Here is a 26930-nt window from a genome sequence, read left to right on the forward strand (position 1 = left end):
ACGTTGCTTTTAAATTATATTAGTTTTACATTTTTACAGGTGTATAACAATGCAAAATATAAGGCTTGGATTTCTCGAAAAAATCTTAAAGTTAAGTTTGGGTTTTCTTCTATTAGAAGAGTCAAAATTTTAGTAAAATCTCCAAGTTTTGACTCTGAAAGTTCTTTTTGAGAAATCCAGGCCAGACCTTAACACATCCAGGAAGCACAAGGGGAACCCATCCTTAAGGAGTGTTCATGTACTGCAGTAATTTGTTAAAGACAGACCATCTTGATCAGACAACCATCAGACAACCATTCCCAATTCTAAATTTTGATTTTCCAATATTTCACAACAACAGAGACATAGACAAAAGGATTTTAATAATACACTTTTTACCCACAAAATATATAGTAAAATTATACAAAATATGGACAGACTTGATTTTTATCACAGCTCATTTTTCACACTAAAAAATTTCATGGTGACATAATACTAATGTTGACTAAGTTCAATTTTTTCTATCACACTGCAGTACAAAAAATAAATACATTTAATTTTGATAAAGAAGACAATGTTAATTAAAACATAATAGTAGAAAGACAATGTTATTTATAACATAATTGTAGAAAGGTCAGTAGATCTAACAGAGTCTCGATTGCAGTCATTTTCCATGCTGTCATAAGACAAGAGGCGCTGGGTCTTCTGTGCCTGACACTTCATCGAACACGTCACCCATTTTTCTAAATGTGTCCTGCATGATTAGATAAGCCTACAAAGAAAGTGGAAACATAAACTGACAATTCAAATGTAGCCTTTCAACACATCAATCAACACTCTCAACACGGCAACTGACAAATGTAACCTCTCAACACGTCAGCTGACAAATGTAACCTCTCAACACGTCAGCTGACAAATGTAACCTCTCAACACATCAGCTGACACTCTCAACACATAAACCGACATTCTCAACACATCAATCGACACTCTCAGCACATCAACCGACACTCTCAGCACATCAACCGACACTCTCAGCATGCCAACTGACAAATGTAATCTCTCAGCACATGAATCGACACTCTCAACATGTCAGCTGACAAATGTAACCTCTCAACACGTCAGCTGACAAATGTAACCTCTCAACACGTCAACTGACAAATGTAACCTCTCAACATGTCAGCTGACAAATGTAACCTCTCAACACATCAGCTGACACTCTCAATAGGTCAGTTAAAGGGACATGGATACGATTTGAGATGAAAATCTTCAAATTTTATTTCCCCATTTTTAATGTTTAGAATGCTTAAATAATTATTTTTTTCTAATGATCAGCAAAAATTTGAATGTCAGTTGTCAAGGTACGTGGGGGACATAGAGCTCACAATTCTTTGTTACAGTGTATGTAAATAAGGCTCATGCCATGTTTTTGTTAATAGGTTACATATACTAGTAAAAGTTTTGTTTTAGGTGGCTCACTACACCCATAAATAGTTTCTCAAATCAGTACGAATTGATTTAATTATAAAAGATATGATGATATACAATAAGTATATCATTATGCTAAAAAGGCAAAAAATATACAAATTTGGATAAAAACATGATTTTCAAAAAAAATATTCCAACACATATGAACAGAAGACTGCTGGATTTGAACTCGAGATCTGCGGTTCACCAGCCCAATGCTTTAACCACTGAGCTACAATGATAGACAAACAAATCGATCGATACAAATAATTTAACAAAACATTTAAATCGCCATCTTGTGACGTGGTGTCATACAGAGTATTAGTGTAGTGAGCTACAGAGTACATGTACCTTAAAGCCGATTTTTCAAATTACAAATTAATGCTGAACACAATTAAATGGTTTGTAGTTTTTGACACATCTCAGTTTGTTTTAAACATGATATTTTCTACTTAGCAATCTATGTTAAGAAAAACATGGCACAAGCCTTGTTTACATAAAAAGGAATTGTGAGTGCTGTATTTCACTTGTAACTCGATCAGAAACTGATCACTGACCTTTAGAAATACTTTAGTTAAGCATTGTAAACAATAAAAATGGGAAATGTTCAGCTTAAGGTTGCTCCATCCTCATGTGACTTATCAATATTAATGGTTAAAAGTGGAAAAACTTCATTAATTTCCACTCAATATAGTTTAATTTAATTAATAAGCAAAGAAAATGTATATGTATATACAAATACAGAAGCATACTTCAACATTAGAAAATCACTCATTTTCGTTAAACGGAATAATAAAAATAGATAAAAACTTGTTGAAATGACAAAATTTAAATATCAACAGTTTTTAAAAACTGCTAATTCATAAATATGTATAGATTAATTGTGAATATTAGGGAAACCATGTATAATAGACATCCAGTAGAGGAAATTCCACAACATTTTTTAAATCATAAATAATTGATTATCTATGGAAAATATAAACCTTTTTAGTAATAATAGTTTACCATATTATATCCAGTGAATAAAATTCCTCAGAAAGATATATTTGTATCATGTGCAAAGTTTAATTTATTAAGATTTTTGCAAAAACCTATGACATCACATGAGGATCGATCAACCTTAAATCTTGTTCATGCCACTTTAATGCCTATCTAATGACATTTATAATATTTTTGATATTTTGAACTCCGAACAAGAAATGTCTGTCACTACTGCGTGGCAAAATTGAAAAGGGTCAACTTTGTTTAGAATGGCTATAACGTTTGATATCTATATGTGTATCATGCAAATATATTATAAGATATTTAATAGACATTATTATTCTTTATGTCTGGAATAGTTTGACCCATGACCTCTGGACTTCAAAATCAATAGAGGTCATCTACTCTTTATGATTTTCAGTGGTCTATAAAGCAAATGGTTCTCAAGAAAGTGAGCTGACGCAGAAGTTTGCATGCCTTTATGATCTCAAAATATTTTTTTGAAAATCTACTTCTTATGGTAAAAATTTGACATCTATCAAGCAAAGGGATCTCAAAGTATTGAGCAGATATTTCGATATGTCCGGAGTAGTTTGACCTTGACCCTGACCTTTGTTTTCTGTGACCTCAAATCAACAGGGGTTATCTCCTCCTTAGGTGACACCAGTATATCAAGTTCAATATCCATCAAGCAAAGGATTTAGGGTTTTCAAGATATTGTGCAGATACTACTGAATGACGAACCAACAGCTGCAAATCAATGCACCCCCTATTGTTCAGGGGAGGGGGCATAAAAATGGTGCTGCAAATGAGGCATGATTCTGTTTCTGTTTGTTCATTTATTTGTTTGGTTTTTATTTTTGTTGCTTTGCAGAATTACAGAGAGAAATATAAATACATTTTTCAGAAAAAAAATTTCATAACTGTCCAGAAGTGAAATTCAAATTCAGGATTTGGTACAAAATTAATTTTGATTAGTCGATAACATGGTTTGGTGATCTACAAAGAAAGAGCTTCTCCAATAATATTGATAAATTTTTTACTTCTAAAGAAATCAGCAATTTCTCAATCATTTAGAGATAGTCTCAACTGTAATAGTCTTGCCAAATTTAGATTCAGACCCAAAACGGTGAAGATTCTTTCTCTTACCAGCATTGAATTTGACAGCAGACCCAATAGGTTTTTAAACCTCATTCAAAACACTTGTGACGTTTTGCTTTCCATCCATATCGGATTGTGTTATTCCTTCTCAAAGGAGACCTTCTAAGTCCCCTGCAGATCCTTTCGTCAGTCTACAGCGATCCATTTAAAGCTTACCTGTGCTGTGAGTTTTTGCTTGTAAGCCCTCTCCTGATGTGTCTCTCCCTCTGTAGAGGGTACAGGGCTGAGGGGGCTGTGGGTTCTCTCCCTGTCTGGGGGAGGCACTGTGCTGGGGGGCGGCCCGGGGGTCGCAGAAGGACCTCGACTGCTAGTAGGTTTCTTTGCAGGGGGTGTGGCTTTAGCCTTGGGGTCAGGTTTCGTCTGAAAACAGATGACCAAGATTGCATGAAAATAAGTAGTAGAGGCTGTGCTTCATTGCTTACAAAAAGACTGGGCATAATCAGTTGAATTTAGCTGCCCAGCAGAGCTATTGTGCATTGTCTCAGATCTTTGGAAAGAATCAAAATTCACAAGTATTATGTACCAGTGTTATTGCGACATCTTAAAATTTGCTATACAGGACAAAACATTAAGTGAAATTCTTTTACTGCTTCATAGCTGTTATAAATAATGACAATTATGCCGGTAAAATCATATTGCCACGGGAGTCAAATTTTCTTTGGTTTCAGTATAAACTATAAGCATATTAAGGGGGAAGTTGATTCCTGGTTGGGGAGTTCGTGCTTTTTATTAAAATTCCAAGTTTTCTTATCAGTGGAGGAGGATTTCCAATTTAAAACAAAAATCAAAAACAAACAAAAAATCAATGACATGACAGAGGAGAGCATTATTTGTGGTACTAAATGGATTTGGTATTATAAATACTCCTTATAAATAAACTAACAAGATATACACTTTATCATTCAGGGTCCAGCTGCATGAAAATGAGTCAAGTTTACATAACAGTTAACATCTAGTTAACACTATATAAATGTAAGGGTTAATGTGACATTAATTGTCTGTTGTGTTAACTATCCTTTGTGCAGCTGGGCCCTGGTGCTTTATGAAATTGAAATAAAACATTTCATGGCCTAGCATATACTCTTGTACACAAAAGGTTTTTGTAAAGAATATGTTCAAACATGGACTTGTCTTTTGGAAGCAAGGATAACATTTGACCCACAAAATTTTGAATTGATCACTCCAAGAAATCTATACTCCTTGGAATTCAAAATTTATGGCTACAGATTATCACAGTAGAGAGACAGACAAGCCATGCAAATCAGACATTATATGAAAGAATATTTACTCTTACTTTCTTTTCTAAAAAATTCCTACTTTACCGTAATTTGTGAAGGTCATGAAATGCACACGACTAATATGATCGATCAAATCATTTAGAAGTTGGCTTTTTATAATTGCAGGCCTGGATTTCTTGAAAAAAATAAATCGTAAGACGATTGAAACCTGGATTTACGTCTTGATATTTTACTCAAATTTTGACTGCTCAAATAAAAGAAAACTCACATACTTAAGTTTGAGATTTTTTCGAGAAATCCAAGCAGGGATGTACATCAGGTTATTGATGAGGTAAAGATTTATTTGATTTGGGGGTAGAAAAGGTGACTTGTCAAAACAAAGTGAAAATGATTACATCAATGGAAAAACAACTGTTACCTCTTTAAATTTTATACTCTCCCGTGATTTTAAACTCTGAAATTTGTCATGAAGAAGGTTGCCATATCATTAAAACATCGTAAAAGGGTTAAGAAAAATTTACTGCAAACAGTGATATTTGAGGAAAGAAAAAATATTTCACTGTGATTTCATGCTTTCCAGTAATACTTAAACAAAAAAGTTACTTAATTACACAATCTATCGGAATTAGTATAACACAAAAACTGCATTGTCTTTACCTCTCTTCGTTTTGCAAGTGGGGCCTGAAATCATTATATATACCATATTTTGCAAATGTAACTACATGTGTACATGTAAATTTAATTAATTTTTGAAATTTTCATATTATTAACATTTCGTAACTTGAAAGATTTTAATTATGTTCAGTTAACACATTTTAAAAAAGAGGGAGATATGAAAAATTTATATAAATGAGCTATGATATGTTCCATGATGGCAATTACTGTTGTTGAAATAATGAAGTTACACCAAGGATATCGAGAACCTATTAGGTATATTTAAACAAAACTCAGGGGTCCATGCTTGACATGTGAACATAAAAAAATCTATTATGGCCTTGACCTTTGACTTCATGCAGAAAAATCCTTTTACTTTTAAATGTGTATGTTTGTAGTTACTGTTTAATTCAAGAATGATATTAAATTTTGTATCACACAATCATAAAATTAATTTCTAAATAGGACCTTTAACTTAGTGACCTTGAACTCTATGATAAATGCCTTCTTTTACCCAACCTTGAAAAAATTGTAAGAAAATAATACTAAAAAAAAAAAAAATAATAAAAACTAAAAACACCAAAAAACAAAGAGAGTGTCTAATTACATGAGTGTCTCACAATCCTCTAATCAAAATTTCACCATGACCTTGACCTGACCTCTAGTGTTCTTTCCACAGTGTATAGAGTATATGTAAAATGTGAGTCAAAAAGGGCACATAGGGTTTATATCAAAGGTCTTTCATTATCCTTTCAGCGTCTTCATGAAACAGATAGGTACATTTAATTTTGCTGTATGAAACAATATAGTACAAATGTATGTGGTTTCCTGTGGTTCAATGCATTGATGATGGCAAATGATCTAAATTTTGTTGTGTTTGTGAGGAAAAACAATTAACTGAAGTGTCAGAAAGTTGTCTAAAGCTAAGCAGATGTTTGATATGGGATGATCTGACGGACAATCTTTTCACTATACATGGCTATGCTGTTTGAGACTATGATCCTGAATGGTTTAACTCTCACAGAAATCCCCCACACATATCAGAGTAGTGCTCTTGACCACCACCATACTTTCCCATACAACCCCTGCAATGTGAAAGATCACCAGTGGTACCCTTGACCACCACTGAACTCTCTAACGGTGGTTCCCCTGTGACCACTGCAAAGTGAAAAATTACCAGTGGTACCCTTGACCACCACTGAACTCTCTAACGATGGTTCCCCTGTGACCCCTGCAATGTGAAAATGACCAGTGGTACCCTTTACCACCACTGAACTCTCTAACGATGGTTCCCCTGTGACCCCTGCAATGTGAAAATGACCAGTGGTACCCTTCTCCACCATTAGTGGTGGTTCTCATGTGACCCTTGCAATGTGAAAAATGACCAGTGGTACCCTTGACCACCACTGAACTCTTTAACGATGGTTCCCCTGTGACCCCTGAGATGTGAAAAATGACCAGTGGTACCCTTGTCCACCAATAGTGGTGGTTTCCCTGTGACCCCTGCAATGTGAAAATGACCAGTGGTACCCTTGTCCACCAATAGTGGTGGTTCCCCTGTGACCATTGCAATGTGAAAATGACCAGTGGTACCCTTGTCCACCATTATTGGTGGTTCTCATGTGACCCTTGCAATGTGAAAAATGACCAGTGGTACCCTTGACCACCACTGAACTCTCTAACGATGGTTCCCCTGTGACCCCTGCAATGTGAAAAATGACTAGTGGTACCCTTGACCACCACTGAACTCTCTAACGATGGTTCCCCTGTGCCCCTGCAATGTATAAAATGACTAGTGGTACCCTTGACCACCACTGAACTCTCTAATGATGGTTCCCCTGTGACCCCTGCAATGTGAAAAATGACCAGTGGTACCCTTCTCCACCAATAGTGGTGGTTCTCATGTGACCCCTGCAATGTGAACATAAACCAGAGTGGTGCCCCTGGTCACCACTACATTTTCTGGTGGTTCCCTGTCCTGCTACTGATATCCTGACAAGTAACTAACCTCCTTTCCTTTGGCAGCCTTCGCATCCTTTTGTGGTGGTGCTTTTTTCTCTGGTGGTGCCTTGGCACCGCTTTTGTTTTCTGCCTTAGATTTACTGCGGGCATCACCTATAAATGACAACATGATCATTTCTTCATATTCTCTTATCAACATAAAGACAGACTAAACATATGTTTGTTTGCCAGCTCCCACAAAAACAGAACTGACGTGTATTTGACGAGCTTGAAATATCCCTTAGGTGGCCTCTGTGTGGCCTCTAAATTGTAAATTACCAGCAAAATACGAGGCTTGGATTTCTTCGAAAAAATCTCAAACTTGAATTTGAGCAGTAAAAAATGTAGTAAAAACTCAAACTTAAGTCATTGTTTTTGACATAAATTTCTTTCGAGAAATCCAAGCCAACTAAGCTCTTTCAAAAAAAAGAAAAAAAAAAAAGAAAGAAAAATCAATGAAAACATATCTTATCTTTACTATGATTTCTGTCCATGTTTAAAACTAGAGCAAGAGGAGATCTGTTTAATCTTAACATAATTACAAAGTTCTTCACAGTAATTAACAAGAGGTCCAGGGACCTTATAGGTCACCTGAGTATCATGTAACAACCTTCGAATGTTTGAATTAGGTTTGTGTTTAAATATAAGAATTTTACTTTTGGATGGAAGAAACATTGAATAGCTATGTGGTCAGCCCCGCCTTTGCACCAGAACCCCTGACCCAGGGGCCATAAATTTCAGTTTTGAAAGAAGCATCCTTAATCATCATTATCATACTATTAGTTTGTCTACTTAATACCCAGCAGCAGAGGAGAAGATTTTCAAAGAAATAAAATGCATTTTCACTATATGATCAATAGGGCCCCACCCTAATACCAGAACCCCTGACCCAGGGGCCATAAATTTCACAATTTTGAAAGAGGCATCCTTGCTCATCATAATCATGCTGTTGGTTTGTCTACTTAATACCCAAGGACAGAGAAGAAGATTTTCAAAGAAATAATGCATTTTCACTATATGACTTATAGAGCCCCACCCTAGCATCAGAACCCCTGATCCAGGGGCCATGAATTTCACAATTTTTAACAAGAGGTACTGTGAGCAATGCTCACTAAGAATACCCCCCGCTTACCCCAATCTCCCAAAGGGTGTTGGTAATAGGTATAAACTACCTCTTTTCTGAGTGTTGCTACTTCGATGTCCAGTGCGCATGACCTTTGACCTTTTGACCCCAAAGTCGATAGGGAACATCTTCATCCCATGGGTAGTCCATATGTATGATATGGTGACTGTAGGTGGAAAGGATAACGCTTTAGAGCCCGGAAACCATATTGCTACTTCAATGTCCAGTGTGCTCGACCTTTGACCTTTTGACCCCAAAATCGATAGGGATCATCTTCATCCCATTAGTAGTCCATATATATGATATGGTGACTGTAGGTGGAAAGGATAACGCTTTAGAGCCCGGAAACCCTATTGCTACTTCGATGTCCAGTGTGCTTGACCTTTGACCTTTTGACCCCAAAATCAATAGGGAACATCTTCACCCCATGGGTAGTCCATATATATGATATGGTGACGGTAGGTGGAAAGGATAATGCTTTAGAGCTCGGAAACCATTGCGTCTACAGACGGACGGACGGACAGACGGACAACTCGATTCCAGTATACCCCCCCCACAACTTGTTGCGGGGGGTATAAAGAGGCATCCTTGCTCATCATACCTACTTAATACCCAGAGACAGAGAAGATTTTCAAAGAATTTCTACATTTTCACTATATGTCCAATAGAGCCCCACCCTAACACAAGAACCCCTGCCCCAGGGGCCATGAATTTCACAATTTTGGTAGAGGGCTCAATGCTCATTATAATTATGCCCACAGTTTGGCTTCTTGATGTCGAGGACTAAAGAAGAAGATTTTTTAAAATTACACTCATTTTGATGGTTTTTGCCCCACCCCTAAGGCCCCAGGGGGCAGGGACCACGAATTTCACAATTTTTGTTCCCCTTCACCCACAGATGCTATATGCCAAAATTGGTTGAAATTGGTTCAGGGGTTTCAGAGAAGAAGCTGAAAATGTTCAAATGTTAACGCACGACGAACGACGACGGACAAAAACAGATAGCAATAGGTCACCTGAATGAATTCAGGTGACCTAAAAATCATTCTATTCAGTAACACTTCACAGCTCAATATCATGAGGTAGATCGAGTTGTCTCTGAAATTTTAAGCTGTTAAAATGAAGCTAATGGAGTATATATACTGAAAGTGTGAGTTGTAGATACATGTAGAGATGTTACAAAAAAGTTATAATATCAAGCATTTCATTCATTACAAGACATAGAGAAGAGTTCTTGCCAATATATGGAAATTTGTTTTCGTAAGCAATAATTTACCTGCAAATTTTTTTCCCACACAATACTATTAATTAGATCATTCTAAATATCAGACGGCGGTTAATCTAACAATATACAAATTCCCCGACATCGAGCTTTATGTGTGGGATCTGATGGTTATAAAAGACGTGCGTTTCTGAACAAATAAGGTGGATATAGATGTTGATCACAATATTCATATATTATCTAATGACTATCAATGATGTTACAACAAAATAATTCCAATGTTATTTATTACAATTGTTTTGATTGAACAAAAATAAAGCTAAACGAGAATATACACATCCATAAATCAATTTATTATAGGATTAAAACATTGTTTTTTAAGAATTTATCGAATAGTAAATAAAAGTGTCGAGCACTTTTATTTATTTTTAGTTTGTGGGTAAAATGTCCAGAGTTTACATATCGATAAATTCTTCCAAAAGAATGTTTGATTCTTATAATTCCAATTTGTTCCCTGTATTATCGATTTAAAAAATTTGACTAGTTTCCCCTCACTATGTTACTAGTTTACAGGCACCCATGTAGTAATGTATACATAGCGTTTTTGTTTTGATATACAATTGTGCCCGAGCCTTGTATGAATAACATTTAAACGACGAAGTTAAGAGGAGGTGAATTTTCTCTCCTTTTAAAAAAAATTTAAATGTTCCGGTATAAAAATGTTATTCCGTATGAAATACATAACGTCTGATAAAAAAAATGGACATATACTTTTTGCATATCTGCATCGATCACTATCACCTACATCTGGTAAAAATATTTCTCCTTGCATGAGTAAAATATCAAGTTTGATATATATTATTCAAGATGTTTTTATATTTCAAACAATAGTGAAAAAAAGTTATAAAAAGATATGAAGGAATATGATCAGATGTTAATGAAAAGCAGATAGTTGGAAACAGACCTTAATACTCAATGCTATGTAAAAATAATATTGATTCCACTACTCTGAATACCCCCCCCCCCCCAAAAAAAAAACCCAACCCTAACAAGAGAATTAACAAGGCTGGAAGAGTTTCATTAATGGTTAGACTTGTTTCAATTAGTACAATATTCAGCAAGACCCCGCCTCTCAATATGGAAAAGACAGCTCGAAAAGTAATTAATCTAAAAACTACTTCTGTACATGTGTCCATTTCTGTCATTCAACATTTTGGTGAATTTTTAAAATGTGTATAGATTTCATAGTGAATCTTTCATCCAATTTCTGTCAATAAATCTTTTGTGTTTCTATAACATATATGTGAACAAGCATGTATGATGTGTGTTGACCAGAAAAAGAACATACCGCATGCTTAATTTTCATTCTCCACGTAGATATTAATTTTTCATGCAGTGAGAAAAGTTTTCTTTTTTTATATGTATGAAAACATGCATATGAATTTCTTTAGCAAAATTATAAACCGAGTAGTTGAACAATGATGATGTGTTTTTAATATCCTTAAGTGTGAACTGTATTTATACGACAGTATTACATCACAACGGCTGCCATTGTTACAAAGGGAGACAACCCTACTGGAAGTTCTATTTCTATGAAGGGGGGAGTGACTCACTGATATCGCTCTCGGCGTTAGATAAGCGAGACGGCTGCCGACGGTTACTTAACCGTGACTCTGGAGACGTATCTGGGAGAAGGACAAAAAAAGTAAGACATTAAATTTATTGTTGTCAAAATATTGTGAAACAACGATGAAAAAATAAACAGATTCAAAAATCATCATGATGAAAAAAAAAATATATATCAATCATAATGTATCAATACTGGAAAATCAGAAATTCATTAAGTTTCACAACAACAATGTTCAAAATACTCTAAGAAAAGAATAAAAATGTATTTCAATTTACATGTGGAGATGGTTCATACTTTGATGTATGGAGTTTTACAAATTCAAATGAATAAGAAAATATTGAAATTCATAAAAAGAAAATCCCCCCTAAATGCAGTGATAATCATATATAATCCATAGGTATGTTACACAACTACCAAACATTAATTAATAAACACACATACATTATATATAATTGTCACTTTTACAGAATTTATATATTACTACATCTGGAAGGTGTCAGGGGTGCACATGAACCACATATTATGAACTCTCTCTCTCTCTCTCTCTCTCTCTCTCTCTCTCTCTCTCTCTCCTCATTAAAGCTACAAAACTCTCTGATTAATGTTGCTAACTGTAATGAAGTCACTAAGAGGTCTGGGAGAAAACTCTAAAATCACACAACACTGCAGGCATTAATCTCAGATATCAGATATATTGTTCAAAAACAAAGTCAGGTCGCAAGATATCCTATTAGAAAACAAAGTCACCTAGAACTAGTCCCATCCTTTATATAAAAACCACCCACAAAGAAACATAAACACAGAAGAACTCAAACTTTCATAACAAACTCGCAATTGCCAAGAAATAACACTCTAAAATGAAATCAGCAATTTATAAAAAAAATAATGTTGAACAAGAAAGTGTTCAGCTAACACAGGCGAAGAGACCCTCAATCCAACAAAGAAACAAAATTAGCTAATCATTATCTAGAGTGAAGTCACATGATCAGACACTCACTGATTGACCAATCACAGTACAGAATGCAAAACTCATTTCTAGAACTGAACCAATTACACTCACTTTTACGGAATGCCGAGACAACGGTTGTTATAGTTGTAACTTTCTTAAACATCTGGTATGCTGGAATTACATTGTCACATGATCAGGAATTACATTGTCACATGACCAAGAATTACTTTGTCACATGACCAAGAATTACATTGTCACATGATCAGGAAGTACATTGTCACATGATCAGGAATACATGTCACATATGATAAAAGAATTATATTATTTTTGTTTTGGTCACATGATCAATGTTTCGAATTCAATTTACTTTAATCTTTATTTAGGATTTCAAGTGAGTAAATTTAGAAACACATGTAGGTATATTGTTGTATTTTGAAATAAAACAATAAATCAATTCTGAGAAGAAATAAGTTTAACAGAAACTTTGTATATATACATTTCATATCTTCTGTTTTAATTTAATATGAATTATAAGACATGATTATTAGTTTAAGTATAGAATTCATTTTCAGTATATTCAGAATCTATTTCACTAATTCTATGAATCAATATGTGTTTAACACACAGGAAATATCGCTATGGAGATCGATACAGAGAGTAGTGACTATTTATCAAATCTCAGTACAGCATCTAAACACAGAACTCATCCCCAACTCTGAATATGTCACAGAGAAAAAGAAATTCTACTGAACACAGAGTGATATATTAACTAGTAATAGATTCACATGATCAAAGAAACACTTTTTTCTAATTTGTCACACAGAAAATCTGCACCACAAGTTGACTATCAGAACAGACCAGGAAATGTTTTGTAACAGAGAACTCAGCAAAATAAAAAAACAAGAGGCCCATGGGCCGCATCGCTCACCTGAGTCACCTTGGTCCATATCAGAAGACTTTCTATATATATTTGCATGTAAAACCGTAGTCCTTATTATGGCCCCAACCTATCCCTGGAGGTCATAGTTTTTGCAAACTTGAATCTACACTATGTCAGAAAGCTTTCTTGTAAATGTGAACTTCTTTGGCCAAATGGTTCTTGAGAAGAAGATATTTAAAGATTTTTCCTATATATTTGTGTGTAAAACTTTGATCCCCCATTGTGGCCCCATCCTACCCCAAGGGGCCATGATTTGAACAAACTTGAATCTGCACTATGTCAGAAAGCTTTCATGTAAATATCAGCTTTTTTGGCTCAGTGGTTTTTGAGAAGAAGATTTTTCCTATATATTTGTATGTAAAACTTTGATCCCCTATTGTGGCCCCATCTGACCCCTGGGGGCCAGGATTTTAACAATTTAGAATCTGCACTATATCAGAAAGCTTTCATATAAATCTCAGCTTTTCTGGCTCAGTGGTTCTTGAGAAGATTTTTAAAGATTTTTCCTATATATTTGTATATAAAACTTTGATCCCCTATTGTGGCCCCATCCGACCCCCGGGGGCCAGAATTTTAACAATTTAGAATCTGCACTATATCAGGAAGCTTTCGTATAAATCTCAGCTTTTCTAGCTCAGTGGTTCTTGAGAAGAAGATTTTAAAAGATTTTTCCTATATATTTGTATGTAAAACTTTGATCCCCTATTGTGGCCCTATCTGACCCCCGGGGGCCAGAATTTTAACAATTTAGAATCTGCAATACCTAATAAAGCTTATCTATAAATCTCATCTTTTCTGGCCCAGTGGTTCTTGAGAAGAAGATTTTATAATGACCCTACCCTATTTTTACCTTTTCTTGATTATCTCCCCTTGGAAGGTGGCCTGACCCTTTATTTTAACAATTTAGAATTCCCTTTACCTAAGGATGTTTTGTGCCCACTTTGGTTGAAATTGGCCCAGTGGTTTTTGAGAAGAAGTCGAAAATGTGAAAAGTTTACAGACGGACAGACAGACGGACGACGGACAAAATGTGATCAGAAAAGCTCACTTGAACCTTCGGTTCAGGTGAGCTAAAAAAGATAAGTTAGAATATGTCATGCCCGGTCCCAACACTCTTCTACAAATCTGAAATTCCAACTCCACTAAAGTATGTCACAAGTTTTGAACATTTCAGAATTCACACAGGGAAAAATTCCACTTCAGCTTCTAATATTTGTCTATTGTCATCTGAGAACAGTACAGGGTGTCTATAAATGTGTGTCAGTACAGTGGACTACAGAGTTGTTCTAAAGACCCACCATCTTCTGTGCTGGTGATGAAATCTGCTGGTTCAACAGTGCTAATATTGGCTTTTGTGATCAACAAAACAAATTTTTTTTAAAAAAGAAACTTTTCTATTGAAAATGAAATAAAAATCTTTCTTTAATTTCACAATAAATAATAATAAAATTACACATATGATATAAATCTTTCATAGCATATATCTTACACACCAAACACTACACAATCACCTCTCATTCAACATAGTTTTTAACAAAATCATACAAGACATTTCATTTCTAGAAATACAAACAAAACTGATTGCTTTTCAGCGCTCCAAGTTGCGATAAAACGGTCGCATTTGTGACCAGAAACTAGAGATCATAATTAAGTCGCATTTTCGCGAGTGGAGAAAATTCCGGCATCCAGTGAAATTTTACAATCGGGACTGGAGGTTTGAATAAATATTTTTCAGTCTCGGTCAAAACAATGTTTGAAAGCAATCAAGAATGGTGGAAAAACAAGGTTTAGAGCACGCATGTATGGGGTGTTGCTTTTTCTTTTATTGAAAATCTAATTTCAAATTAAAAACACAACTTGCAAGTCTTATTTACAAATTCTTTTACCATGTAGAGTAGAAATTTTGTAATTGGCGACTAGAAATTTTAAAATGGCAACCAGAAATATTTCTAAGTCACTATTTCGGGACCCGATAGCAAATGTGACTTGGAGCACTGCTTTAAGAAGCCTATAGCACTACAGAATCTGGTCGAGCCAAAGTTGTAATTTTTTCTGTCTTAAAATTTTCCACAAAAACAAAATTGCATATGTGAAACAAAAATAGAAAATACACTGAGAATATTTTATGGTTTTATCGGAGGGTCTCGATTGTTAGCTTAATTGACTGATAATTAATTGACTATGGTGAATGTTATATGTAAGTTTGCAATAAATCTTTGTGTTTGTTTCTCTACAGTGTCTGCAACAATAAAACGAATATAAAACACAACCATGGCTCTGGTATATACAAACAAAAACACATTATATAAGTTAACACCCACAACAGGAATTTCTCACCGCATCTGAGACAATCACAACATTTTGTGAAAAACACATTTGTTTACTAAATACTTACTGAAGTCATCAGGAAGGTCTTCGTTCTCTCTCTCAGGTAGTCCCATTGTGTGTCGGATAGCATACGATTCTCTCACAATTCCGTCCACTGCCTCCAGTAAAAGCTCATACCTGCCAAGTTACATCAAAGTTCAACAAATACTAGCTACCTAGTAGTGTCCATTAGTGAAACTGCATAATCGAGCAGATTTAGAACTCTTTGATTTAAAACATCCTTCTGCCACTAATTGTAGTCTTTTACAAACCCATTCAATATTTTGATCAATATAATTTTTTTCAACTTGATAGGTGTATGTGATAATATTTTTGGACCAGTGAAATAAATATTGAACAAGTGCCTCGTTGTGCTCAGACTGAAGAACTAAATTCCTTACGACACAAATGCCCCCGAAAACGTCCATACTGATGACTTCACACACTATATGTTATATTAACACTACATGACTAATTTGGATGAGGTATTTCACTTCAGAAGAAGTTTATCAAATATAATGTACATTAACAGTATTTGACCAGATTGACCTTGCCCTTAACTTCGAGCCTCCACTCCCCACCCCAACCCCTGGGGTTTACAATTTCAGTACATTCCTTTCTGCTTTTCCTAAATATGCATTTATATTTTATATAGTGTCAGCAAAAGAAAAAAAGAAGTCTTTCCAATTATAAGATTATTTAATCCCCACCACTATTCTGACCCCACCCCCAGGTACCGAAACTCCTACTCCTGCCCCCATCAAATTTACAATTTTGGTAAAAGACTACCTGCTCCTTCTAAATATCCATTTAGTTTCAATTCAGTATCAATACCATTAAAGACGTTTTTAAAAAAGTGTTTTACAAATAAAGAATATATGACAAGTTTGGCCTAGTTGTGTTGTCAGAACCTCTACCACAAGAGAACATAAAATTTACAATTTTGGTAGAGGCCTTCCTGCTCTACATGACAGTCTTTTTTTTTTTTTTGGACAGATATGCTATTGTTGGGAAGAAGATTTATGAGATTTGGTCAATTTTTGCCCTGCTCCTAAGGCCCTGGGGTGCAAGATTCCTGAATATTTTATGTGTTATACCCATCTTGTCCCAAGTTGCTTCGAACCAAATTTGACAAGAAATGGAATAGTTATTAATAAGCAGTTACAAATGTTCAATTGTTAACACACAGTGCACGTCACACAACGACGGAGGCAGAGAAATAGCTATTAGTCATCCGAGTGACTCAGGTGACCCAACAAGAGGAACTAATCTTTAGTTTTTAGTTTCTTTAGTTTCTTTATTTCCGTGAGCCATATGGCTCATTGGATTCACAAACACATATATATACACAGGCAGTACAGTAGATATAAAGATATAATACATACAGGAACAGTATATGCCACAAACCAAAGGATCCCCGAGAAAGTACTATACCTATAGTAATATTGCTAATGACCTTGACCTTTGTCACAATGACCTTCGCAAAAAAATAATATTCTTTTGTCTACTTCACTGTTACCAGCCATAGGCTATGGAGGCAGGCAAACAGAGAAACAGTGATAACGAAGGCAAAACATACCCCACTTTATATAGGTCCTTTTTGACAGGTTTATTTGGACAGTAGGACATCTTGGAGACGATGGTGTTCAGCTGGTGGAGGAAGTTTTCCTTTCTCTCATCATCTTCATCCATTGCCACTATTTCCTAGATATAGTAATAGGTCACATGATTATCTAACAATTGTAAAAAGTCACACAAATTATCTAAAGATCAGGACATATGATTCTCAGTGATTTTTCTACATTTTTACAAGGGTTCTGTGGCTTTCGAATTGGTAAAAAAAATTGTCAACATTTCAGTCGAATTGTGAAAAATCTATTTTATCATAAATACATTTTAAAATCATATCAAACATTACATTATCTTTATTTTACACAACTAATTTTCTTTAACCTTCTAAAATTTTCAACTATTCTATCCAATCATCCATTTCCATTAAGTCTTATGTATATAATTCAAATCGAATCTTTATTTCCTTCAAATACATTTTCCTTTCATAATTTTATTATTGGGAAAAATGCTAGCTAAATTGGGAAAAAATTGGCAATTTTTAGGAGGGGAAAGGGCCAAAATTCGGACCCAAAATGAGCCTAACAAAAATCACTAATTCTATAGATAAGATTCAAAATATATCAAAAGGTCATACGATTATTTAAATTGAGCGAAAGATCATTATGATTTGAATATACTAAAAGGTCACATGATTGTATCATCTAGACATAGAATTTTTTTTTAAATTTTGTAGACATGCATCATATGGAAGATTTGAGAATGGGGGGGGGGGGGGGGGGGGGGGGGGGGGGACTTACACGGAACATCAGTTTCAAAACATTTTGCGTTACAAGAGCCATAACATTGTGTACACAGCCAGTAAAACTGAACACAAAACAACAGGACTGAATCAATACAAAACAAATAAAACAAACATCTTTAAGGTCCTGAACAGACAGGTCCCAGACACGCCCCTCTCGTTCTTCCTCCGGGGCGATTTCCATGTATAGCTGCTTCAGTTCAGCCACTGATGTATGGTTGTAATGGAGCTAAAAATAGAACATAGGTGCAGTTGTAACTAAACAATCAGCACAGTAAATGTTTATTTACACACACACACACACACACACACACACACACACACACACACACACACACACACACACTTTCTCTTTCTTAAAATTGTCATAGATGGCTGTTGGCTGTAAGTTTCTCGACAAAATATATTCTACTTAAAAAATGACATGTACATATGATGAATATAACTTTGGTTTTCGACAGCCTTAATGGGGAAAATCGTTTTGTGTGGATTTATTAAACAGCTGTTAAAAGTTTTGTTGATACATACTGCCATGGAAATTGAGCTATTCTATAATCTTCAATGTTCACACAAATCCAACAGTCTGTAAGCTACAACTTCACTTCTCGCTCAATGACACACACACACACGAAAAAAAAATAAAAATGCTGAATAACGATATATGACAATATTTAACAATTACAGGATTGATTTAAATTGTAATAACATTTATTTACATCCAAATAATACCCTAGTGATGAGGTTACTCATTTAAGGTAGCTCACTACACTAAAGCTTATACTTTTTACGACACTATGTCACAAGATGGCGATTTAAATGTTTTGTGAAATTATTTGTATCGATGGATTTGTTTGTCATCATCGTAGGTCAGTGGTTAAAGCATTGGGTTGGTGAACCGCAAATCTTGTGTTCAAATCCGACAGTCTTTTGTTCATGCGTGTTGCAATATTTTTTTTGAAAATCATATTTTTATCCAAATTTGTAGATTTTCTGCCTTTTTGGCATATATACTTATTGTATATCACCACATCTTTATGATTAAATCAATTCGTACTGATTTGAGAAACTATTTCAGGGTATAGTAAGCCACCTTAACAACTGGGAAGTTCGGGGTACAATTGTTGCATCTGCTGCATCAAACGTAAAATGTTTAAATGGCTTAGCCAGTCAAATGTAAGATGTTTAAGTGGCTTAGTGAGGCAGCCAGTCAAACGTAAGATGTTTAAATGGCTTAGTCAGTCAAATGTAAGATGTTTAAGAGACTTAGCCAGACAGCCAGTCAAATGTAAGATGTTTAAGTGGCTTAGTCAGACAGCCAGTCAAACATAAGATGTTTAAATTAAGGGCTTAGCCAGCCAGTCAAATGTAAGATGTTTAAGTGGTTTAGCCAGACAGCCAGTCAAATGTAAGATGTTTAAGAGACTTAGTCAGACAGCCAGTCAAACATAAGATGTTTAAGGGCTTAGCCAGGCAGCCAGTCAAACATAAGATGTTTAAGTGGCTTAGTCAGGCAGCCAGTCAAACATAAGATGTTTAAGTGGCTTAGCCAGGCAGCCAGTCAAATGTAAGATGTTTAAGTGGCTTAGTAAGGTAGCCAGTCAAATGTAAGATGTTTAAGTGGCTTAGCCAGGCAGCCAGTCAAACATAAGATGTTTAAGAGGCTTAGCCAGGCAGCCAGTCAAATGTAAGATGTTTAAGTGGCTTAGCCAGGCAGCCAGTCAAATGTAAGATGTTTAAGTGGCTTAGTAAGGTAGCCAGTCAAATGTAAGATGTTTAAGTGGCTTAGCCAGGCAGCCAGTCAAACATAAGATGTTTAAGAGGCTTAGCCAGGCAGCCAGTCAAATGTAAGATGTTTAAGTGGTTTAGCCAGGCAGCCAGTCAAACATAAGATGTTTAAGAGGCTTAGCCAGGCAGCCAGTCAAACATAAGATGTTTAAGAGGCTTAGCCAGGCAGCCAGTCAAATGTAAGATGTATAACATTAGTAGTGACTTAATCAGGTAGCCAGTATTAGAAGTGAAAGTCACAGATCTTTTATAGATGACAGTAAAAACAAAGGTCCCGTGTCACGGTAGACATAGGCACAATAAAGAACCCGCACTCGGCTGCGACCTTTGAGCACCATGCAACAAAATTTGTGGGACTTCACTTTTATCTTGTGAAATCTCCAGGTGAATGAAAAATTATAGAATGGGATGCAAAACAACATGTAAACAAACACATAAACAAATAAACTTTGAAATGTATAATAATAATCTTTGACTTTAAATCAATCGAAAATTATAGTGCCATTGATATTAAATGCTTCACATTGACCTCTAAACTGGGACATAATGTTTGGTGCCATTTGAATCCTTGACAAAACAGTGATAACCTTAAAACATGACATACTGCACTGTGGACATAGATTGCTCTACACAGGGTAATCTTCATCCTGTGTTATTTTCACATTTTTTAAAATTTTAAAACACTTGGAGACAGTTTTGTCCCCATTTTAAAGTCATCCAGGGACAGTTTTGTTAAAATAAGAGAGAAAATAGTTTCATCCGTTGAATTCTCCCACTGAAGAAAGGGCAAAAGGGGCAAAAATAAAACAGGGAAAATATTTCCCTATATACAATACTTGATATATATCTACAGTGGCATTGATAAATGATACTCTAAACATATACTATTGACAATGTGACCTTGAACTTCTTGACAAATGATATATATTAAATGACACTGAACCTCGTATCATACTGGGGTTTTAAAACATTTCTCTTCTGACACTATGACCCTGCTTTGATGGAGCAAGAGTTACCTACCTTGGGATTATTCCTGCAGAAGATTTCTTCGTCCGTGATGTACGCGTCAATCGGTGAAGAGGGTCTGTCCGGCGTTTTTATTCCACTGATGATGTCATACATGATCTGTCGCACAACATGCTCTGCCTGTCTCTGTTGTAGGTCCCTCTGAAAGTCAGCCGCATAAAATAATGGCTTAAAATAAAATCATTTCGATTTCCCATATAAAACATTAAACCAAACAATGAGATGTGTTTGTGAAACACTGATGCCCCTATACGGCAGCAAATGTTTGATACCAAAAGAAAGGACTCGACACAAGGGGTATACATGTGAAATATGAAAACCTTAATCACAATCCATTCAAAAGTTATGGTCAAGGTTAATGTTATAGTGGACAAAGAAACAGATAAACAGACAGACTAAAAACTATATACACCTGAATCAGTCCCGTGGGGATCCGGGTTAGAATAGATCCTCAGTATCCCCTTGCTTGTCGTAAGAGGCGACTAAATGGGACAGTCCTTTGAATGAGACCGAAAAAAACGGAGGTCCCATGTCACAGCAGGTGTACGTGGTATGATAAAGATCCCTCCCTGCTCAATGGCCATAAGCGCCGAGCATAGGCCGAAATTTTGCAGCTTTTCACCGGCAGTTGTGACGTCTCCATATGAGTGATATATTCTCAAGAGGGACGTTAAACAATAATCAATCAATCGAATCCCCTATTACGGACTCATTAAAGCATGCCAATCCCACAAGACTATAACAATTTTTTTTTTTAAAAGTCTTGATTTTTCATAAAAGACATACTTGTACATAGAGCCCATTCTAAATAAATCTTAATTATAACAATATAATTTGATTTTAATTCCAATAGATAAGCATGTCAGAATGTGAAACAACTTAAATGTTGTGAGTCACAACTTATAAAAATACAATGAGGAATTTACAGTCACATGTCATGAGTCACAACTTATAAATTACAATGAGGAAATTATAGGCACATGTCGCAAGTCACAACTTACAAAAATACAATGAAGAAATTACAGTCACACGTCGCGAGTCACAACTTATATAATACAATGAGGAAATTACAGTCAGTTGTTCATTTCAAATTACAAGTATGTCGATCCCATTTAAAAAAAAAAAAAAAGAATGCCTATATGTATATGGGTCATCTAGGCATGTCCCCCCCCCCCCCCCCCCCCCCCCGATATTCATATTTTGTGTCAAATGAATGACAGAAAAATTTGGACACTAAACTGTCTTATTTGCAAACAAAACCTTTTATGTTATTCCGAAAAGAAAAATCCCACCAAGATGATGGTGAAATAAAATTCCATATGAGAAGCTTTTACAAGCCATTACGTCAAAATTTGGTTTAGTGATTCACCTAGATATTCAGGTGAAATAATCATAGCCATTCTTAAAAGTTAAGCCCTTAATTTATACAATGGCTATCTAACCCTACTGATCAATGCCAAAAATTACAAAGCAGTGTGACAAATTCAAATCAGTGTCTCTCGTACTCATCTATTGTAATTTTGGCTTACACTATCTTTTGTAAATATACAAACAATAGCTGAAACAATAATGCATGGAAATAAATAATCCACTGAACACAAAATTCAACACAATTAAAAAAATAAGATGATCAAAGATCGTACCATAGTTTTTCCATCTCTGAGATTTATATATATATATTTATTTCATTTAAAACGTATTCCAGCAGTTTATCTGCAGTTCAGGATTAAAAAAAAAATCATTCTCAAATTTACAGCTAAATAAAAATGGAATTTGAAAACTTAAAACACTCAAATATTGACAAAGAAGTGTCATTATTGAACATGATTCCAATGTGTAACAGTTGGGAGAACTTTTTTTTTACTAGTAGTAAGATAAACATCATAGAATAATACTTATAGAATTGTATCTTCAAATGTCTTAATTAACACACGATACAACGAAGATTACTGATTGATAGTGATATAGTCTTCTTAAATGTCAATTCTATTAACATATCCTTCTCAATTACATAATAGGTTGAAGATAAATACTTCTCATGTGTTGTGAGACATGCTGTTAATAAGTTATACATGATAAAATGCAGGTTTTTTCTCTCTTTTCTTTGGGTTTTTACAAAGGGGAAATTTATTAGGAAATACCCATTCACTGACATGTTCCTCCACAAAACGAATAATTAAACACATCACGTAGACCGTCCAGTAATTGGGAAGTTGTTGTTATTTTTAAGAAATGAACATCATTTTTGAGCTGTTCTTGGTCAATATGAATGGATTTGGATTTGAGACAATTTGCCTTATATTTATATTCATTTACTAAATCACCATCTGTTTACATTGCTTGAATAAAGGAAAATATTTTGTTGCATAAAACGAACTGATCCACCTATGTCACAGTCGTTTTGTGACGTACGTCAAAACATAGACATGACGTCACAATTCGTCTTGCCCTGCCTTTTATCAACATTGCACGGTGCACTGTATTTTGGAGGTAGGAGACCACAAGATTGGCTTTGTAACACAATGGCATGTTGTATTTTTTCAAATCATTCCGCTCTCTCAGTCGCGTGCTTTAAACTAGTTCATAATCCGTTCATAGTCAATATGAACGGATTGTGTCGCATGCTGAAATTGGTTGGTTCATAGAGGATAATGCGATTTGTAATATACGTATTAATGGTATATATGTGCACAAACACATCTTTTGGAAGGGAAATAAATTCTTCAAATTTTGTACAAATTTGACTCTCATATAGGCATAATTGATATTGGAATGTAACACCCATATGTACCATCAAACTTGAAGTAATTTTGAAAAATTTATAAAATGTTGCAGAAAAAATATTCTTTGGTACACCAGCAAAATTGCAACATTTTCATATGTGTATAACATATCTTGCAACTTTACCAGCATATATAATTCTGTTTAAAATCTGATTATATAGTTCAAGTGAAGTTTTAAATTTTTTTTTGAAACACTCCTCTAAGATCCAAAAATCCTGGATCCACTCCTTTTCCTCACCTCCAGATCCTCCCTCTCTCGTTGAAATTTATCCTCCTGTAGTGCGATTCCCCTCAGCGTCACGATTAACGCCGCCCCTCCACACAAACTGGGCCGAGTCTCAAACTTCCATTGTTCAGTGAAGACCCCAGCATTTGGAGATTTGAAAACAAAGGGGAACTTCATCGTCTCTCCGGGCAAAATGACCCCTTCAAAATATAAATAAACGTCAATTTCATCAACCCTCTTTATAATCATGAATTTTTCAAAACTGATGTGAATTGCTGAGAAAATATGCAGATTTTTTCAATTTTCAATTTGTTTAATCTAGCTTTCTCTACGAAATAAAATCAGAACTTTTTTCTTAGTACTTAAAGAACATCAATAAAGATTTAATTATCTACTATTCATGAAAAACTAGTTAAAAAACAAAAACAAAAACAAAACAACTAGAACTTTTTAACAAAACGAACACCTTAGGTATCACTCATGACTGGTAATACGTCAGCCTATTGAGATCACATTATATCCTGGGAAAACATCAGGTTTGCAAATTTTAAATTTTTGGGACAAGAAACTTTTTAAAACTATATCAGAAATTACAAAACAATGTACTTGTATAATGTTAAAACAGTAAATAAGATTTTTAAAGTCTATTTCAGCGATAGCCATAAAAATTTCATGAAAAGTCACTATTGCGCAATGTAAAGGGCAGACAACTGTTGTCAAAGAACAAGAATTTGTACTTGTGACAAAGAAAAGCCATTACTAAACGTTGCTGAAATTCATAATAATCAAGTAAATCTCTGAAAGAAAAAGGTAAATCGACTGGCCTGAAAATTTAATGCAAAAATAATACTACAAATAAGGCCCGATATTCAATGACTAGCACTTTAAATGTATAAAAACACACACACACAAAAAACAAACAGGTGGCAAGGACATAATTTAATCCCTTAAAATGAGAGAAATTCCTGAGAAATCTTTAAGATCTGAAGTTTTGTGTAAAAGAGCCATAGAAAGATTTACTGTCATCTCTTCTCATAATCAAATGTAAATATCGAATAATACTTTTTGATCAGAGTTTTTGATTTCAAAGTAAAAAAACATTGGAAATGTAAAATATGATAAAATATGGTACCCATTAACATTTTACTTATACAATTAATATGTTACAATTTACATGTTTACATGTACCACATTTACATGTACATATGTTCACAGGCAATTGCATCGCTTGGGGTCGAACTCTTTATATAGTAAGTTCGACCCCAAGCGATGCAATTGCCTGTGCATATGTTACAAGTTTACATGCTATAAATATCCAAACTGATAATCACATGATACATGTATGTAAACAGAAATTTGTGCTACAAGATTGGAAATCTGAACTTCTCAGTATATTTAAAGAGTCATGTCTTGGGATGTGTCTCTGCAATCTAAATTTCACTTTCTTCCTTAAAATATCCTCTCTCTGTCTCAAATGACACATGATGCCACATTTAAAGATACATGTAATATGTTTGCATGAATTTCTAACCCCACCCCCCCTAAAACCCCCTCCCCCCAAAAAACCCATTGATCATTAAAAGAGAGGGAGAATATTTGGGGGTCAAATTACGCCCTTTCTTGATAATACATTTGCATGCATTTATGTTTGAGAAATACTGAACTTCCAATCAAACATATTTGCACACAATAAAAAAATATTCATGAAGTAAAATATACTGTATCCGTCAAATTAACTGACAATGCAAATAAAATAAAAACTCTTGTCTACCTGGAATAAACTGTCTATAAGGCATCTGTTTGAGAAATTTTTGGGGAAAAAAAAATCATTTTTTAAGTTTATACTTTATAATACAACACTTAACGACATGTATTAGGGTGTAAAGCGAATTTGTATCGTCAATTGTTTACATTCAGAGTATTGCAAATTTTATCATAAAATAAGGAGATCTCTGCCATTAAGGATGAATGCTACAACAGAGAAATTTGATATAGATGAAAAGTTGAGGATATGTACAATGATATATTGATATGGAAACTTTCAAATCAATCTTATTTAGTTTTCATAGAAATTAAATAATCTGGGGAAAAAAAATTTAAACCCTTAATTGCAAGACTCAAACCCATGATCAGCATTAACCTATGGAGCTACCGAGCTAGACAATTAGATTTAATACAAAAATACAAAATACATTGCTAAAATTCATATTTTCAGTGATGTTTTTAAAGGAAGTCAGGCATTATGATGAAGTGTAATTCCTCCTTAAATAATGAAATGCTACAAATTCAGAGGAAATGTTATGTTGCATGAGCAAAGGGCTAAGCTGCAGACCACAGTTAAAGGAAGCATGTGCTTACTATACAGAATTTTCACTGTGTACATACCACTGCTGTTGTTGAAGTAAAACCGCTGGACCCGTGCATGGACCAGGTCAAAAGGATTTTCTCGAGGAATCCTCTGAGAAAGGAAAATAATTAGAAACGTTAAATAGGATACAATCAGTTCTATAATAATCAGTGGAAATGTGTAGCTTCATCTTCATTGGCAATATATTCCCCCCCCCCCCCCCCCCAAAAAAAAAATTCTTCCAAAATGACAAAACTAGAAGTACGCTGTATCTCCACATATGTTGAATATTCCAGTAACTATAAGCTCCTATTTCCTCAAAAATGCTGTTGTATAAACAAATTTTCAACTTCATATGTAAAGAGAATTCCAAGAAATCTTTCCTTTTGAAATTTTCAAGATATTTCAAATATATTTAAAAGTCCCATTAAAAACATAAAAATGAATGAAAATAAAATTTTTCAAATATCTCATTTTTCCTACAAGGTTCATATACTTTTTTCCAATAAGACTGACATCTCAAGAAAAATTATATTTTTGCATACTTGTCAAAACTTTCTTTATACCCTAGCTACTTTCATTTTCACTTCCCTATAAATTTAAACTAGTTCCCTTACCTTCCAATCATAATACACAGATGTTGTTCCATCATTGATGATGTAAAGGTACGATGTGACTCGATC

The 26930-nt window shown here is 34.7% G+C and overlaps 1 protein-coding gene across 10 annotated transcripts in view; it reads right to left on the reverse strand.

The window, feature by feature from the left end:
- Positions 1-345: 345 nt before the first annotated feature.
- LOC125662132 (MYCBP-associated protein-like) overlaps positions 346-26930 on the reverse strand; it is a 71378-nt gene continuing 44793 nt past the window's right edge. For 6 of the 10 annotated variants that reach the window (XM_056146077.1, XM_056146078.1, XM_056146072.1 and 3 more), the window contains 11 exons: positions 26865-26930; positions 26286-26358; positions 23913-24100; positions 20886-21032; positions 18196-18309; positions 17289-17413; positions 15738-15847; positions 11437-11508; positions 7486-7592; positions 3742-3945; positions 346-751 (listed from right to left, as the gene is read on the reverse strand). The exon at positions 26865-26930 is cut by the window's right edge and continues 166 nt beyond it. In XM_056146077.1, coding sequence (XP_056002052.1) covers positions 659-751; positions 3742-3945; positions 7486-7592; positions 11437-11508; positions 15738-15847; positions 17289-17413; positions 18196-18309; positions 20886-21032; positions 23913-24100; positions 26286-26358; positions 26865-26930 — 1299 coding nt within the window. In that variant the 3' untranslated portion in view covers positions 346-658. The remainder of the gene's footprint in view (positions 752-3741; positions 3946-7485; positions 7593-11436; positions 11509-15737; positions 15848-17288; positions 17414-18195; positions 18310-20885; positions 21033-23912; positions 24101-26285; positions 26359-26864) is intronic. The other 4 variants (XM_056146080.1, XM_056146073.1, XM_056146075.1 and 1 more) reach the window with 1 other exon arrangement.

This window comes from Ostrea edulis, chromosome 8 (genome assembly GCF_947568905.1).
Source record: "Ostrea edulis chromosome 8, xbOstEdul1.1, whole genome shotgun sequence".
Lineage (NCBI taxonomy): Eukaryota > Metazoa > Mollusca > Bivalvia > Ostreida > Ostreidae > Ostrea > Ostrea edulis.